General features: G+C 43.2%; 2 protein-coding genes across 10 annotated transcripts in view; one reads left to right on the top strand and one right to left on the bottom strand.

The window, feature by feature from the left end:
- ZMAT4 (zinc finger matrin-type 4) overlaps positions 1-17,272 on the bottom strand; it is a 480,660-nt gene that overhangs the window by 140,481 nt on the left and 322,907 nt on the right. The gene's annotated exons all lie outside the window — the stretch shown is intronic.
- TCIM (transcriptional and immune response regulator) lies at positions 1,741-3,021 on the top strand. Its single transcript, XM_045005495.1, has one exon. It carries the CDS (start codon positions 1,802-1,804, stop codon positions 2,120-2,122), a length of 321 nt encoding a protein of 106 aa, XP_044861430.1. The 5' UTR covers positions 1,741-1,801; the 3' UTR covers positions 2,123-3,021.

Genomic DNA, 17,272 nt, shown 5'->3' with positions numbered 1-17,272 from the left:
GTGACTACTACCTATTGAGATAACTAAAAAAAAAAATTCTGTGACCAAACACAAGTATATTAGGCTCATGGCAGGGGAACCTTGGTGAAGTTCTATGGTCTGTGTTATACAGGTCAGACTAGATAATCTAATGGCCCCTTCTGGCTATAAAATCTATGAAACTATGTAGATCTGAAATTAATTAATGCACATGTTCAGAGTCAAGTAAATGTGCATATATTTGATATGACTTTAAATTAGTGGCTGTACTGGAAGCTTCTATCTTTCATGGCAGCTCTTCAACATGCCTTAAAACCTTTTTTTTTCTTTTTCATTCTCTTTTCTACTACTGCTAAAAATTAAAAAAGGGAAGTGAGCTGCAATAGCATTATGGGCTAACCAGGGTGTTTAGGGCACAGTGTTCCAGCAACACTGTCACAGCTCTCCGCTAGTGTCAACATGTGAAAAGCAGAAAGCAGAAGTGAGTTTTGACCACAGTTATCTGTCAGTCAACTGGCATTATCAGTCTCCCTCTCTACTCATAAAGCACCCCACCACTGAGGTAGCTAAACATTTTTAATTAACCCGAGCTGCCATAATTAATCGTAGGCAGTGCCCAGGGTTGTAGGGAAGCAGTGATCAGGGTAACATGGAGCAGCATGTTGGCTGGACAAAAATGACCTCTCCTGACTTCTGGCTGAAGTGTCATGGGATAAGGCAGCAAACGGTGGGATCTTTATATCTGCAATGCCCCCAGCCATTGCGCTGTCCTGGAGGGGGTGAGGGGTGAGGGAAGTGGCACCTAGCAGTGCTCTCTAGTGACCCCTGTAGGCCCACACAACAAATACTGACCCTCCTTAAGTAGCTATATCCAGCCCTCATCTCCTGGAGTGACGGTTCTTGGAATGTGAGGTCTTTGGGGCATGGAGTGTAGGGGGGAAATCGGAGCTTTCTCAGAGTGGGGGAAGTAACACGATGATCCCATATTAAACCCACCTAAACAGGACAATCCAGCTCTGCTCTGTGCTGACTTTGTTCTGGCTGGTTGCTGAGGGGCTTTCCAGAGAGAGGGTGATTTACATGCCTCCATGTGCTCCAGAGGCCAGATGTCCTGGGAGGTATGAAGAGCGTAGCTCTGGCTTTGATGGAGATATGAACGTAGTGTGTAATGAAATCTGAGGTAATATCTGCCTCACAGGGGTGCTGTGAGGAGTGATGTTTGTAAATCACCTTGAAAATGCAAAGCCCTGTATGAGCACTAAGTATTATTCTCATCATGGAATAATCAGCCCAAGCGTTCAGTAATCAGACCCGAGTGTATGTCACTGCTTTATTACACTTCCCTTTGGCTGGGCTAGAAATGGTTCACAGAGAACTATACAAATAGCACAGCGGCTCAGACCTGCTCCCAACGAACAGTTTTTAGTAGTATAGTAATAAGTTATGACAGAGGTTTATTCCTCAAATGGATTAACAATCTCTCTCTTGCAAATGAGTCTGTTTTACTTGGCAAAAATTTCTGAATGTGTTCTCCTTCTTTGAGCATACCAACCAAAGGCTGTGTGTGTAAAGTCTATTCCTCACATAAGTAAAGGAAAACTTTTGCTCTCATTTTTACAAACAAGGAAATTTGGCAGCTTAACTGTTAAATCTGCCCATAATTATTCTGTGTTGAGATCGCTCTGATGTCATTGCTGTAACTTGATCCTTCCACTTTTTTTTTTTTTGCTCTGGATGCCTTTAAATAGCAGTTCTGTGAATATGTTTTGTACTGATCTCTCTGATGAGTTCTAGAAGGCAAATACCGGTGCATCTGATATAGATGAAAGCAAAGAAAAGCAATCAAATTTCAACCATGTCTACATCCTTAAGAGTGAGCCCATCAGTCCATGGCTATCGGTTTGACACAGCCTTGCGAAAGAAAGCCGTGGCCAATATCTATGAAAGCACAGATCAGGAATCTCTTCAGAAGCTCTTCAAAAACTCTGGAGACAAGAAAGCAGAGGAAAGAGCCAGGATCATACTTGACACTGATCAGGATTTGGAGGAGAAAACACGAGCATTAATGGCACTAAAGCAGAGAACAAAAGACAAACTTTTCCAGTTTCTGAAACTTCAGAAATATTCCATTAAAGTTCATTGAACTATCCAAGGAAAAGGGGATGGAAGAAAAGCTATATTTAAAGAACAAGACTGAGTTTGTGAAATCTTAACAAATGTGATATTCTCCACAACCATGGAAGCTTCTGGCAGGACAAGTGAACCTGAAAAACTGGTCATAAGCATTCAGTCCAATTCTACACACTGCAAAAAGCTTCCCGGAGTGATTAAAAACTCTCCAAATGCGAAAGAACTGGTGTCAGCAACAAGAGAACCAGAAAAGCCTACGCATGAGTGAAAGAAACCAGTATGTTTGGCAAGAAACATACCCAGCGCGCTTCCAGGCACAGAACTATGGGACAATGACACAAGCACACAATCAGACTCAATTTTCTCAGTAAATCTGAGGTGAAAGCAGAATAGAACTTTTTCTTCTACTTGTTTACTGATTTCATCTTTTTTTTAAAACTCGTTTTTACTGAATGTTTAAATGATTTCTAAGCCTCACTGTTGTCTACTGGGATGGAGGGTTGGAGTGATTGATCAGCTATTGATCATTTATTTTGCATTTGTTAAAATGCATTAAAAATATACCACATGGGTGTAACAAGTTCAACCTTCAGGGAGTGCATTTTCTTTAGAAACACTATGCAATTGTATCTCTTTTCTCATTGTTATGTGGTATATTCGTATCATGAATTATTTGCACAAAAGCAAAAATAATGAAGTTCCTTCCCTGAACTGAATTTACTGTGAAAGTATTTTTTAAAGATATTTTGTTCATTTCTCATTGATATTATTATGCCATAATTACAGATCTTACTTGTAGATAGTGTGTTAGATATTAGAAATACTCCATGGTAATGTTTTATGACAATGCTATAATTTTATCAACTATAATTTATTGCATATGGAGAGCTACAAACCTAATAAATTATAATGATACTATATAACCTCTTTTGTGTGCAATGCTTGATTCTAAAAGAGGGTGGGTTTCTATGTTCTTGGCTTTTTACCTTTTAAATATATCCTTTTGGGGGGATGTGGTGAAATATGAGATCTCTTTCCTTAACTGCCAGTCAATCCATTTGGAAGCAGATTCTTAAAACTCCTTGGAGTAAAATCCTGGCTCCATTGAAGTCAATGGGAGTTTTACTATATTGACTTCACAGAGCTGGGATTTCACTCCTCGTTACTAAGCTCTGACTTTGGTGCATCCAGGAAGCTGCTCTGATAGAGCCTAAATGGAAATCATCAGACTCGTAACTGCTGATTCTCTTAGGCCAAATTGCTAATGGTTAATATTAAATCAATGGGTATATTTTGCATTTTCTCCCTGAAGCCTCCAATATAAATTATTTAGAAAACAAATAGTAGCAACCAAAAATAAACTATCTGGTTCCCCCCAGGCTCCCATCTCTCCTGCAAATGAGGGGATTTATGGATAATCCACTGAAATCAATGGAATTTCCATAACTGACTTCAATTGTAGCAGAATCAGGCACTTACAATCTCTCTAGCTGTTTATATTGCAGCGCTCACCATGTTGCTTATGCGCAAAGTCATTAAACACAGCTACAGAATACCTATTTATAAACATGTCCTCTAATAATCTGCCATCTGAAAAAAAATAAGTTCCCATGACCCTGCTTACTCCACTGAAAGTTAAAATGATTCAGAGGAGTAATAGGCCAGCTGCTGCTTTCTTACAGTGAAAAAATACAAATGGACTATAAATCAGGTAGGCTAGAAATGGCCCCTTTAAATTACTTAATAGAGCAGGTAATTGTATTTATTTATAGATTTGTAAAGCGCACCCAGACATTCCCAAGGAGCACCGACAAGTTTAAAAATGAAATGCCACCGCACACTGATCAATATTAGCTCTAAGTAAATTCCCTCCAGGATAAGGCAGGCGCGGCCCAAAGATCCCGCAGGCAAAAGCCTGAGAAATTATTTGAGTCTTAGACCATACCTTGAAGATCAAAAGACTTGGAGTCTGTCAGACCAACAGCGAAAGTGAGTTCCAGAGCTGAATGCCCTCCATGCTGCGCAAATGTGCAAATCTAGGGGTCAACAGCAAAAGCAAACTGCATGTAGAATGGGTTTATTTATGCAGCAGTTTGGGCTGCTACATAACGGATCTAGTTGTCTCCCCTGCCAAAGGCAGAGCTGGAAAGAATTGGGATGCAAGACTCCATACTGGAACCACCAGTCTCCAAAGAGCTGATCAAAAAAATATTTGACTGAACAATTTACCCATAGAAAAGGCTATTTCATCAAAATCTAAATGTTTCACAAGACCATGTAGATTCTGACAACATGCTGTATGGAAAAGTTTTGAAATGATTCATTTAGACCAGGGGTAGGCAACCTATGGCACACGTGCTGAAGGCGGCACAGGAGCTGATTTTCAGTGGCACTCACACTGCCCAGGTCCTGGCCTCTGGTCTGGGGGGGCTCTGCATTTTAATTTAATTTTAAATGAAGCTTCTTAAGCATTTTAAAAACCTCATTTACTTTATATACACCAATAGTTTAGTTATATATTATAGACTTATAGAAAGAGACCTTCTAAAAACATTAAAATGTATGACTGGCACGCGAAACCTTAAATTAGAGTGAATAAATGAAAACTCGGCACACCACTTCTGAAAGGTTGCTGACCCCTGATTTAGACTTTCTCATTTCATTTAGATAACATAGAAAAGTTTCTTTTAGACGTGTTTGGTTTCACTTCATTTTACTCTGATATTATTAATTTTATAATATTTTACTGTTTCAACATAATCTACATGGAAGGTTTTGAAAACGTCGTTTTGATGTTTTTGAATCAAAATATTCAGTTCCATGAAATATTTCAAGATTTTGACATTTTGTCCTGATTCAGGGCAAAGACAAACACAGAAATATCTGAATTTCCCACAGGATGGAAATTCCGTTTTTTGCACCTTTGTATTAAAGATACAGGTAAGCAATCTGTTCCATTTTATACAAATTAGTTGTAGCCCTCAGGGTTGTAGCCCAGTGGCTCTGGCATAGGTGCCTGCCCCTGCTATAAACTGCTACGTGCAGACCTGCAAAAATTGGTAAATGGCTCCCTTGACCTATCTGAACTCACTTTTAAACTGGAAACACCAGGATTTGTGGATTGGGGAAGAACACCCGTGGCATGCGGCCGTGCAACATCTCCTGGCTTGAACAAAATGAGACAACAACATAATATATTAATATAGACCCTGGTCCTGCATTCAGACCCATGTAGGCAGACCCCTGTGCCTGGTCAGAGCCTCTTTAAGGGACTGCACTGTCACAATCCTTCATCCCAGTTGGGGCCATACTAAATGGCTTACGTGATGTGTATGTCTAAGGTGTCAGCGCCAAACACTGGGCCTGATCCAAAGCCCGCCGAAATGAATGGAAATACTCCCACTGACTTCAGTGGGCTTTGGATGAGGCCTATGATGAGTTGATGCAGTCACCTCGAATCCCTCATTTGAATGTGTGCCGCCATCTGTGGTGGGACAACACACTGTGTGTGCAGATCCCCTCGACGACTGCAGGGAAGTCACTCAGGGGATTTGTATTACATAGTTTTTTCCATGTGATTTACACAAAAAATGGGCTTGTGTGGGAGACAGAAATGCTCTAAGAATAGAATCCCTCGGGGTTGATATACCCATGGAAGTCCATATTCCTTTGGTTAGTATTATATACTGGGAATGGAGAGGCTTGCTCGGAAATCATACTGCAGGAAGATATTTTAAAAATGCTGAAACAGCTGGTACCAACTAATGTACGTGCTCGCCTCCTTTGCTTATCTGAAATCAACTGCTGTCACTTCCCCTAATACCGTTAAGCATCCTACATTCCATTCTGATCTTCACCCACTCTCCCCCTGTATCAGGGCTGCCCAGAGGGGGGAGCAAGTGGGGCAATTTGCCCCAGGCCCCGCAGGGCCCCCCACGAGAATATAGTATTCTATAGCATTGCAACTTTTTTTTAATGGAAGGGGCCCCCAAAATTGCTTTGCTCCAGGCCCCCTGAATCCTCTGGGTGGCCCTGCCCTGTATTCTTGGTTATCAGGCCTTATACAGTTTGCATTTCCCATGAGAAATAAATGTGTTGCTGTCAATCCAGTCACTCATTCCCATAGCCCCAAACCATCACACAGCTTTGCCTGGCTGGTAATCTGTGCTCAAGACAAACTGAGCAGAGGAGGCTGCAAGTCAGGACCAAGGTGCACACAGAGCTGTGTGTGTGGGCCCAGAGGTAGAGTACCAGGGCCTGCATGTGATCAGGAATGAAGTGCACTGGTAGTGCTTTGGAAGCAGAACCAGAGGCAGGACTGGACTAGCAAGTGTGAGGACTCAGGTGTGCGGAAATGTGTATTTTATAGCCTGTCGTTTTTTGAGCTGTCCATGTCAGACTTATCAACAACAATATTTCTGCCTATCGCCAAGGCACCTCCACGCCCCACATCTCTAATAATAACCTGACACAAATCAACCGCCTATCGCAGAGCCCTCTGGCTTGCTCTATGCCTGCTGGGAAATGTAAGTTTGCACCTTTGGGGACAGTATATATGAATCCACTGTGCAGACTAATGGCCAGGCAATTCCTGCCAGTGACAATGGGTACTGGGAAGCTTCAGTCCCCAGATGGCTATCTTCCGTGCGATAGAATAGTATGGCAAGTACAGCTATCTTCTGTGCTACACATTACCTATAACCTTTCCCCACCCAATGCTAACCAGTACACTGGAGAAGCTCGATATGGTGGCTGCCAACTCCTTCCCTTGTAGGACGGGAATCTGAAAGAAGCGTCAGCAACACCAATTAAAGCATTTGCTGCTGATGCTTCCTAATACAGCTAAGATGGTCATGGTCATGGCAATTTGCATAGCATGACTGATCACATCCTGTGATTTAAGAGTTTATAGTCTCCCTTATCTAATTACATTGAAATCATTAGCCCAAATGGGTTCCCTGAAGAATAAAGACTGTTCAAAAAAGTCACTTGCTTATTCATTTTCTGTGGCTATAATCTGCATTTCTGCATCTCATTCCTGCATTCGTGACCTTAACTCCATTTCTGCTAGGCTTATATGTGATGCATGGTAAAGCAGCTCATGTTTCTGTCATTGCTACTCTTCCCCCCGGTTTGTTAGGCCAGCTCTCATGGTATAACTGCAGGGAAAGTGTTTGCAAGTCACACTGTTTGTAACACAAGTTTCATCAAGCTCTAGAAATGATCTCTCTCTCTGCCAGGTTGATGTTGCTCACTTGCTTTCCTTGCTGCCCTTGGAAACGCCACCCAGGACACTAATCTGAACCTCTGAAATTCAGTGCTCATGATGGCCCATCTACATGGACGGGTCCCGCTGGCAGGAGGTGATGCTCTTTCTGACGTTTGCACTACACTACTGATATAATTCACACAGAATAGGTGTGTCGGGGCAGGTCATCCGCATTGTGCTAGGCCCTTCCTGAGCACTTTTTGGTGCAGACTCTGTGTCTGTCAGAGTAAACATGCTGCAGTCATCAGACAGTGCAGAAACGCAGCTGCAAGATACAGAATCTATTGTCAGTGCTCCCCTTGCAACAGAAAGAGGAAAAGGCCTGTTCAAGGTATTTCCTGCCTTCAGGAGCCGTGCATTTCCATCAATTCTTTTCACTGAGTCAAACTGGCTACACTAGGTATCCTCGTGTCCTAGAGACCGCAGGAACATGTGTCTCATCAGCTAATTTTAAACTGCTACACAAGTGACACCGTAAAGAAGACTATGACCAAATGATTCTGCACATGTGTTCTATCTGTCTTAATAAGTAATACTGGACCACAGCAAGGAAAGAGACTCTGGAGGTTCACAGTAAGTGAAATGAGAAATATAGGTACTTCCCTGGCTGGAAGAAAAGCTGTTACAAGTGGAGGTTTAAAAGAAGACTATGTTTTATTCAACACCTAACTAAAAGTGTCACTGTGTGCAACATCCCAGTGTGCCAAACTCAGAGCATCTTCAGGAGAGAGGAAGGTATATTCAGACTAACTGGGTGCAATGTATAAGGAGCCCAAGGGAGGCAATCCTGAGGACAATGACAGTAGTAACATAATCCCAGAGGAGCATCTCAGGCCTTCTTCCTCACTAACCAACCAGATCCCAGCATCATCAGGTTTCCATTAGAAAGATCATTCTTATTGTCTGTCCCTATAGGAAAATGGCATTTGGAATATGTAAACATTCTCTGGTTCCAGATGTGTAGAGAACAGGGTTTGAGATGTTCCGTGATGGCAGGATTTGAGGTCCTGTGGTTTTTAACCTCTTGTGGAAAGTACATGGTGCAAATAGAGCTGATTATGATGGTCCATGTCAGAATTTGCATTATTTCTAAAAGGACAGGCTGCTTGGGTCAGTGGCAGCGTTTACTGATACAATGTCCCTTGCACTACACTGGGGGATGAGACAGATTAAAGATTCACCCTCAGCTGGACGTAGCTGTCAGTCTTGTGATTTTTTCTCAAAAGTCCAAAGAACAAACTCTTTCCATAAGCAATGGATGTGCAGAATTCAGCAGCATAAATATACCAAAGAATGCTATGCTGCCTACTGCTGTCACAAACTGGGTTGGCACCTTCCAGCAATAAATAGCTGAACACTGAGTACATTCTAGCCCAAGGGCCAAGGCAGCAGAGATTGTTCTATGTAGGTAACCATATGGCTCCCATCACTGTGGTGTCTGAATGCATTGGTGTATTGTATATTATAAACCTGGCATCATAGAAACAGGATAATACACAGGAGGCTTTTGTTTCCTGCCTTACAAACTGGAGCTGCAAAAGCTATGGAAAGAATGTCAGGACCCCAGGCTAAAACTACAGTGAGAGCATAGATGTCTGCTGGTTCTTGACAAGCAGCTCCCAAAAGAACAAGAAAAGAAACAGCTGTGACAAACATCTGCTGTTTGGGAACTACGTATTACATAGGTCTTTCCAACCTGGCCATCTGAAATAGGTACTGAGCAGCAGAGAGAGCTTCTTCTGCATAGGGTCCTGAAATGGGTCAAGAGTGATCTATTGGTTAATGGAGTGATGGGCTCAAGATTGCAAGGTGTTGAGCATTCTGGCCCCAATTCAGCCCCTAGGACAAGCAGTGAGCCAATGAAGAGAACTCCAGAGGAAATCCCCTCTCCACCATGCAACCTGAAGGAACCTAGAGTTGTGATTGTGACAATGCAACTTTACCATCAGCTGGAGGCTCTAAGCAGTGGTTTGTGGTCACACGGAATCATCACTTGTTATTGAGGTAAATTAAGACACCAAAAGAGAGTAAGAACATAACTAAATACAGTGATGCCCAGGCACATAAAGGCAGCTTAGTATCCGAGTTTTAAGATAGTTTGGCTCTGTGCAGTATTACTAGTGTTTTCTCTTTAAGCACCGAAAGCATACTTCATCTAAGGGCGAGCAGAGATGATTTTATTTTCACTTTTAACATGCCTCTATCACAAGTGCTGTAATGTGGTGCAAATTTAGAGCTGTGTGTGTGAGGTTATCATAAACAATTGGCCTGAGGTCTCAATGTAAAAATGCCCTTGGTGAAGCAGAATGATGCCACAGCACAATTTTCCAGAGGCTAGACAAGGCTCTGGTTATGAGAAGCAATGCTGTTATCTTTGCATGCTGTGAAATATAGTTATCAAGATGCGGTAGGAGATATGCACACAAGATCCCATGTATCTTTGCAACAGCTGAAAAATAAAGCTATAAGCTATGTGAAAACTGACATTTCCCTGCAAACAAGTACACCTGCTGCTCCCCCCCCCAAAAAAATAGAAAAAAGAAAAGTCTCCAGTGAATTCTCCCTGAAGAATGCTCAGCAAGATATTTCTTTTTAACATTTTCATTGGGAAAACCTGAAATTTTTGGTGAAAATGTTAAAAAAAATCTCTACCCTGGATGAACTCCCCAAGAGTTCACAAAGCAAAAGCTGTTCATTTTCAACTAGCAAATTCAAAGAAAGAATGAAAAATATTTTGCTTATTTACAGAACCACTACATGCTAATTTTCCTGTTTTGGCTGGTACTGAGAATTTTTATTTTTTGTTGTTGTTCAGCTTTAGCTAAACTAAACTAAACTAGGTCCTGTCTGCCTAAATTTCACTTGGAGACAGGGTTGCCAACTTTCTAATGGCACAAAACTGAACATCCTAGCCCCGCCCCTTCCCTGCCCCTTCGACCCCCGCTCACGACATTTGCCCTCCCTCGGTGGTTCGCTCTCCCCTACCCTCACTCACTTTTACTGGGCTGAGGCAGGGGGTTGGGGTGCAGGAGGGGGTGAAGGCTCTGGCTGGGGGTGCAGGCTCTGGGGTGGGGCCGGGGATGAGGGGTTTGCGATGCAGGAAGGGGTACAGGCTTTGGGTTGGGATGCAGTCTCTGGGGGGTGGGTGGGGATGATGGCTTTGGGGTACAGGAGGGGCCTCCGGGTTGGGGGGAGTCTCAGGTCTGGGGCAGGAGGTTGGGGCGTGGGGTTACCTCAGGCATCTCCCGGTCAGAGGTGCAATGGGATTAACGCAGGCTTCCTACCTGTTCTGACACCGAATTGTGCGCACGCCGGAAGCGGCCAGCAGGTCCGACACTATTAGGCTGGGGGCGGGGTGAGCAGGAGGTTCCGCGTGCTGCTCTCATCCATCACAGGCACTACCCCCCCAGCTCAGAGCCGGTGCTCAGGGCGGGGGCAGCGCACGGAGCCTCCTTGTCCCCCTGCCTAGGAGCCGGACCTGCTGGCCACTTCCTGGGGTACAGCGCGGTGCCAGGACAGGTAGGGACTAGCCTGCCTTAGCGCCACAGCACCGCCGAGCAGACCTTTAATGGCCCGGTTTGTGGTGTCAAAAACCAGACACCTGGTCACCCTACTTGGAGAAGCAGTAATAATGAAATCACAATCTAGCCAGAATATTCACCTCTCTTCTGATCTGAAATGGCCTTTTATTATAAAATCCTCTTTCCTCTCAGATAACAAACTTCTTAGATGATTTTGGTGTTCAGTAAACACATGTATGACACCACCTAGTTTGTGGGGAAGAGCTGTGGGGGATATCAGTGCTAGCTCACTTTCTTCCTTTGCTTTAGTGAACAACGTAAAGCCCCTCTAACAATAAGCAGTTTAAAATCACCTTTCATACAACAAACCTCAGGGTAATGGGATATTTTCAAAGCATTCCAGTGAATAATGCACTTACAAATCACAGAATATTTAGCAAATAAGAGAAGAAAAGGCCAGAATTACTAATGCCACCATCTACAGAATTGCAAGGCTACTTATTACACACAAAAAACTACGTTAAAAACCAATAAGGGTCTAAAGTTAAACATTCAAAAGTTAGGAAAAGGCAGAATTAAGGTGGTCCAAGAAAACCTAATTCAGCCCCTTTGTGCATATGCATTATGATACCCCCTTTAATTATAGGATCACATACTAATTTTTCCACTAAACCCCTACCCCCTTCAGTGCACAGGAAGGAGGGTGCTCTAGGGATTGATTGGGAAGGAGATTGTTGTGTGTAGGTGCCCTGATTCCCCCGGTATAAAAGCTGCCACCCATTTGCAGCTTACACCAGTTATAAGTCAAGACTCAACTAACCAAGCAACAGTGTGGACTATGAACCCTACGGCCATGTAATTAAGAAACACAAAGCCCTGTTTACTCCTTAGAACGGAAAGGTCTCAGAATGACCAAATATGGATCTGGAACCCTGAGTGGGTGCAGTTGAAATGAGTCATATGTCTGACCAGTTCTTCTATCGCTAATCATCATGGAAACAATGTAACAGAGCCTTAGGGTTCATGATTCTTGATGCTGGCCTCAGCACTGTTTATACGACAAACAACTGTGCTTACATTGCTAAACTCTACCTATTTCCTGCCCTACTCCCACTGAAAACTGAACAAACTCTAGTCAGTCTGCGGCTTGTGGCAATCATTTTACATGTGCTGAAAGACTGAGGATGCCATTCCATTCATCCCCAAGCTTAAGGGCTGCATCTCCAAGTCTCAAGATCAGGGGACCCCGTCCTTGTTTATCAGCTCCTCCTTTCCAGAGAGAACATGTTCCCTTATGGTAGTGTGACCAGATGTCCTGATTTTATAGGGACAGTCCCGATTTTTGGGTCTTTTTCTTATATAGGCTCCTATTACCCCCGACCCCCTGTCCCAATTTTTCACACTTGCTGTCTGGTCACCCTACCTTATGGTAGCAAAAAACCATGCACATGGGAAGAGAATTAAATCTCTCGGACTGATCTTGTTTGGGACTGGGAAGAATATCTGGTGACAGTTTGGTGCATCTGAAAGTCAGCCTGTCTAAATCTCAGTCAGGAATGGCCTTTCTTTCAGGCTTCACTGTGGCCCTAGAAAAGAATCTGATTTTCTACAGCAGTGGAGCCAGAGGTCCACTGTGCCCAGCGTTAGCTGGCTTTCCAGGGCACCAGCTGCACCATCCCACCCAATCTGGATCAAATAAGAAAAAATTGAAGTTTTCCTTTTGTTGAAGTCTCTGCGTGACAGCGTCAGAGTCTCCTGAGGGAGTAGACACAGTAATAAATCTATGCCGCCGGTGTCTGCTCACCTGTGTTCAGAACTAGCTCAAAGGTGACACCATTTTCTGCTTGTAGGGGAGCGAGGGGTTACACCTATCCATCCATCTAACTTATGTCTTCTTAAGGCACCTGTCACTGAGGTATCTGAGTGACAGGGTTACGTTGCTATTCTAGTTTTCCCGGTTCATTGCTATTCTAATCTTATTGTTGCTCTCAGATATTGCAGGATGCTTTCTGCTTACTGTGACAGTGTTACTTTTGCGGGGAAGAAGGCTGGTGATGAGGAGGAGGAGGAATTGATTTTCATTGCTTTTCCAACCAAAGTTTGGAAAATAGAGAGGCAGGTTTTAAGCATCAGGAAAGGGCCAAAAATCTATAAAAACCTCTTTCTATGCTAGAAAATAAAATCAAGGCAATTATCTTCTCCCTGAGGGGCTGAGAGAATTCTGATGTTCTAGGGCTGCATATTCAGTGGAGTTAAGGAAGTAGGAGACATCTGCAATTAATTAATAAGTGCTGGTTCTTTTTATGTCCTATATAATGTGATTAAAAGCAGCGTTTCTGAGAATGTGCTTGTGGGGTCTGAGATCTGTGCAGACTAGAGAGATCCTGGACTGGGACGCCAGACTGAAAACTTGTCCACTGTCGGGAATTTTGAATCCAGATCTATATCTCCTGCTGATTTTTGCAGGAGGCCCAATTTTCAGTGGGCCAAATTGTAATGCTGAACCAGAACCCCTCATGTACTCCCAGCTTTGGAACAATTCAGAGTTGCATAGAAATCCTGATCTGGCCTTGCTAGTTTAGCATCGTGCAGCAGTGTCATGGGCCAATACTCGGGGATACTCCTAAAACGCCCATGTCCAAGATATCAACGCTCATTCAAAGAGCATTAGTATTCATGGAAATAAATGATCAGCAAAGTCAGCTTAAAGTAAGTTATTCACCTTGAGACAACTTAGGCCTTTAGCTCCAAGCATGTTCATTGGAACAGTTTAGGACCTGGAGTGAAATCCTGGCTCTATTGAAGTCAATAGCAAAACTCCCATTAAGAACAGAAGAATGGCCATACTGGGTCAGACCAATAGTCCACTTAGGCCAGTATCCTGTCCAGGGCCGCCCAGAGGATTCCGGGGGCCTGGGGTCTTCGGCAGCGGGGGGCCCCCACCGCGGGTCTTCAGGGCCCTTCAGCGGCGGGTCCTGGAATGGAAGTGGCGGGGGGTCCTTCTGCCCCAGAGCAGAAGGACTCCCCGCCGCTGAAGACCCGGAGCAGAAGAAGCTCCAGGAACCCAGGCCCCGTGAGAGTTTTCCGGGGCCTCCGGAGCAAGTGAAGGACCCCGCTCCAGGGGCCCCAAAAAACTCACGTGGGGGCCCCTGCGGGGCCCAGGGCCTGGGGCAAATTGACCCACTTGCCCCCTTCCCCTCTGGGCAGCCCTGATCCTGTCTTCCGACAGCGGCTGGTGACAGATGCTTCAAAGGGAACAGAACAGGGAAATGTATTGAGAGATCTATCCCCTGTTGTCTAGTCCCAGCTTCTGGAAGTCAGAGGTTTATGAACACCCAGAGTACGGCGTTGCGGTGTTGGCCATCTTGGCTAATAGCCAATGATGGACCTATCCTCCCTGAATGTATCTAACCTTTTTTTTAACCCACTTATACTCGTGGCCTTCACAACATGCCCTGTCAATGAGTTCCACAGGTTGACTCTGTTGTGTGATGAAGTACATCCTTATGTTTGTTTTAAACCTGATGCCTATTAATTTCACTGGGTGACCCCTGGTTCTTGTATTAGATGAAGGGGTAAATAACATTTCATATTCACTTTCTCCACACCATTCAGGATTGTATAGACCTCTACCATATATCTCCTTAATTGTCTCTTTTCTAAGCTGACCAGTCCCAGTCTTTTTAATCTCTCTCATATGGAAGCTGTTTCATACCCTTAATAATTTTTGCTGCCCTTTTCTGTACTTTTCCCCATTCTAATCTATCTTTTTTGAGATGGGGTGACCAAAACTGCAGACAGTATTCAAAGCGGGGGTGTACTATGGATTTATATATTGGTAGTATGATTTTTGAAATATTATCTATTCCTTTTCTAAAGGTTCCCAACATTCTGCTTTTTTGACTGCCGCTGCACATTGAGTGGATGTTTTCAGAGAACTAGTCACAAGGACTCCAAGATCTCTTTCTTGAATGATAACAGCTAATTTAGACCCCCTCATTTTGGCAAACATAATGCCAACTATACACACAATGTGCATTACTTTGCATTTATTAACACTGAATTTCATTTGCCATTTTGTTGCCCACTCACTCACCCAGTTTTGTTAGTTGCCTTTGTAACTCTTTGCAGTCAGCTTTGGACTTAACTATCTTGAGTAATTTTGAATTGTCTGCAAACTTTGCCACCTCACTGTTTACCCCCTTTCCCAGATCATTTATGCATCTATTGAATGGCACTAGTCCCAGTACAGATTCTTGGGGGACCCCCCTATTTATCTCTCTCCATTGTGAAAACTGACCATTTATTCCTACCCTTTGTTTTCTGATCTTTTAACCAGTTTCTTATCCATGAGAGGACCGTCTCTCTTATCCCATGGCTGCTTACTGTGCTTAAGAGCCTTTGGTGTGGGACCTTGTCAAAGGCTTTCTGAAAACCTTGACTTCAACAGAGCCAGGATTTCACCTCAGGTGTATAAAGGCTTTTAACATCTAACTGCTGCCAAACACATACTATTTTTATTTTTAGATTCTCTAAATCCTGTCCATGCTTTCCTATAAATTTGTTAGTCTTTAAGGTGCCACAAGTACTCCTGTTTTTTTTGCGGATACAGACTAACACGGCTGCTACTCTGAAACCTATAAATTGGGTGTTTTAATTGAGGCATAATCTCCATGGAGATGTGTTTAATGAATTATGGGGGGAAAACACATTGACTTGAAGCCAAGGACATGGAGACTCTTTGGGTTTTCCCTGTCTACTAAACAAGTTATAAACAGATTTCATAAACAAAAGTGAGCAATAAAGTATCCACCATGTGAAATTAGTTAGCTGCAGCTCAGTTAAAAAGAATGACCTACATGTTGTGGCTAACTAAAAAGATATTCTTTGTGGGGGAAATATTAAATTTCTGCTAGCTGAATTATTTTACTGCCTTTCAGGCACATGTTTTTCAGCACAGAAAACCTATGTTATCATCAAGTCGAACTATCAAATCTAGTAGTAGAACAACTCAGAAGATCACTAATAATTCATACACAGACAAACCTGACCTGTTTAAAGGTCCGTTACTGGAATAAAAGACACTGAATGGAATATGGGTCACACAACAACAGTTCACAGCTTCATTTTAGCTGGAGAAATCCACAATTGAACCAACTTTCCAAGATAAGTATAAGCATAAGCATCTATGTCTCTAAGATTCTTTTATTGGGATTTTATATACATGTATTGGTACATACAAAGGTTTATGAATCATTAACACACAACATACAATATCAATTTATGAACACAAGAGACCAAGGAAGTAAACATTCCGGGCCAGTGTCTTAGCTGGTGCAAATTGGTGTAGCTCTGTTAAAAGTCAATAGAGCTATGCTGATTTACATCAGCTGAGGATCTGACCTATTACGTACGCACAAATATTCCATTCTCCAAGCCAATCCCATCTATAACCAAAAATAGTTACCTTTCACACACGGGGTAACTAAAACAGACAAGCCCCCCCCCCCAACTACATGAGACAGCCTCTCTAGCCTCCTTTCTCTTAAAAGAAGTTTATACTGTACTGCAGACAGTGAACCACTCAGAGAAATGTCCCTTTTTCTCTCTACCAGGGTAGCTCTAACTTCAGCTCCCAGGGCATCAGAACTGGGCGTCCTTTCAACTGATCTACAATGTTGAGTGATTTGATAAAGCAGTTTCCAGGAGAGAGCCATTTAAACCAGTCCATTCCCAAAGTAAACTCTATATTCCACCAAGAGCAGGACCCTGGTCTACCCTCCTTCTGTTCAGATCCCGCTCATGGAAATAGAGATTAAGCAACATAGGTCTGGACCTGGTACCCTGCAGTCAGTGGGGAAACTAAGCCCATAGTTGAGATGTTAAAAGAAAAGCCATCTCTCATATCTAGAGTACACATCCCTATTTGTGACCCTTAAACCCAGGTGTAAGGTGGAAAGGCCTGACACGGCTGCATACAAGCCATCAGAAGTTCAGCCTCCAGTGCGTAGCTCCATAGATATCAGCAGAGCTCTACAAGTCTGCATGGCCCAATCTCCACACTTTACCAAGCACAACATATTCAGATACACACACCTCTGGGTGCAGGGTGCTCTGCATTGCAGTAGACTGGAAACCTCTTTTATTTCCTTTAAGGACAATTAATTTTTTTTATTCCTTTTTTGTTTTAAAGCCCTTCCAATTAGGCCACTCACTGCTGGTCACTCTCCATTTGCAAAGATTACTGGGCGCACACTTGTAGAAGAAAGACAAATGCGACTTACTTGTTAATTTATTTTCTGCAAGATAGGATGTCCAGCAGGTATTAGGGCATATCTATCAAAGCAATTACTGGGAACTAGTAATATGGCAT

Source organism: Mauremys mutica, chromosome 2 (genome assembly GCF_020497125.1).
Source record: "Mauremys mutica isolate MM-2020 ecotype Southern chromosome 2, ASM2049712v1, whole genome shotgun sequence".
Lineage (NCBI taxonomy): Eukaryota > Metazoa > Chordata > Testudines > Geoemydidae > Mauremys > Mauremys mutica.
The sequence above is the reverse complement of the archived record's forward strand: the minus strand, read 5'-3'. Positions and strand labels throughout refer to the sequence as shown.

Bases quoted from the DNA above. Each gene is read 5' to 3' on its own strand.
- TCIM (XM_045005495.1), top strand. From the start codon at position 1,802: ATGAAAGCAAAGAAAAGCAATCAAATTTCAACCATGTCTACATCCTTA.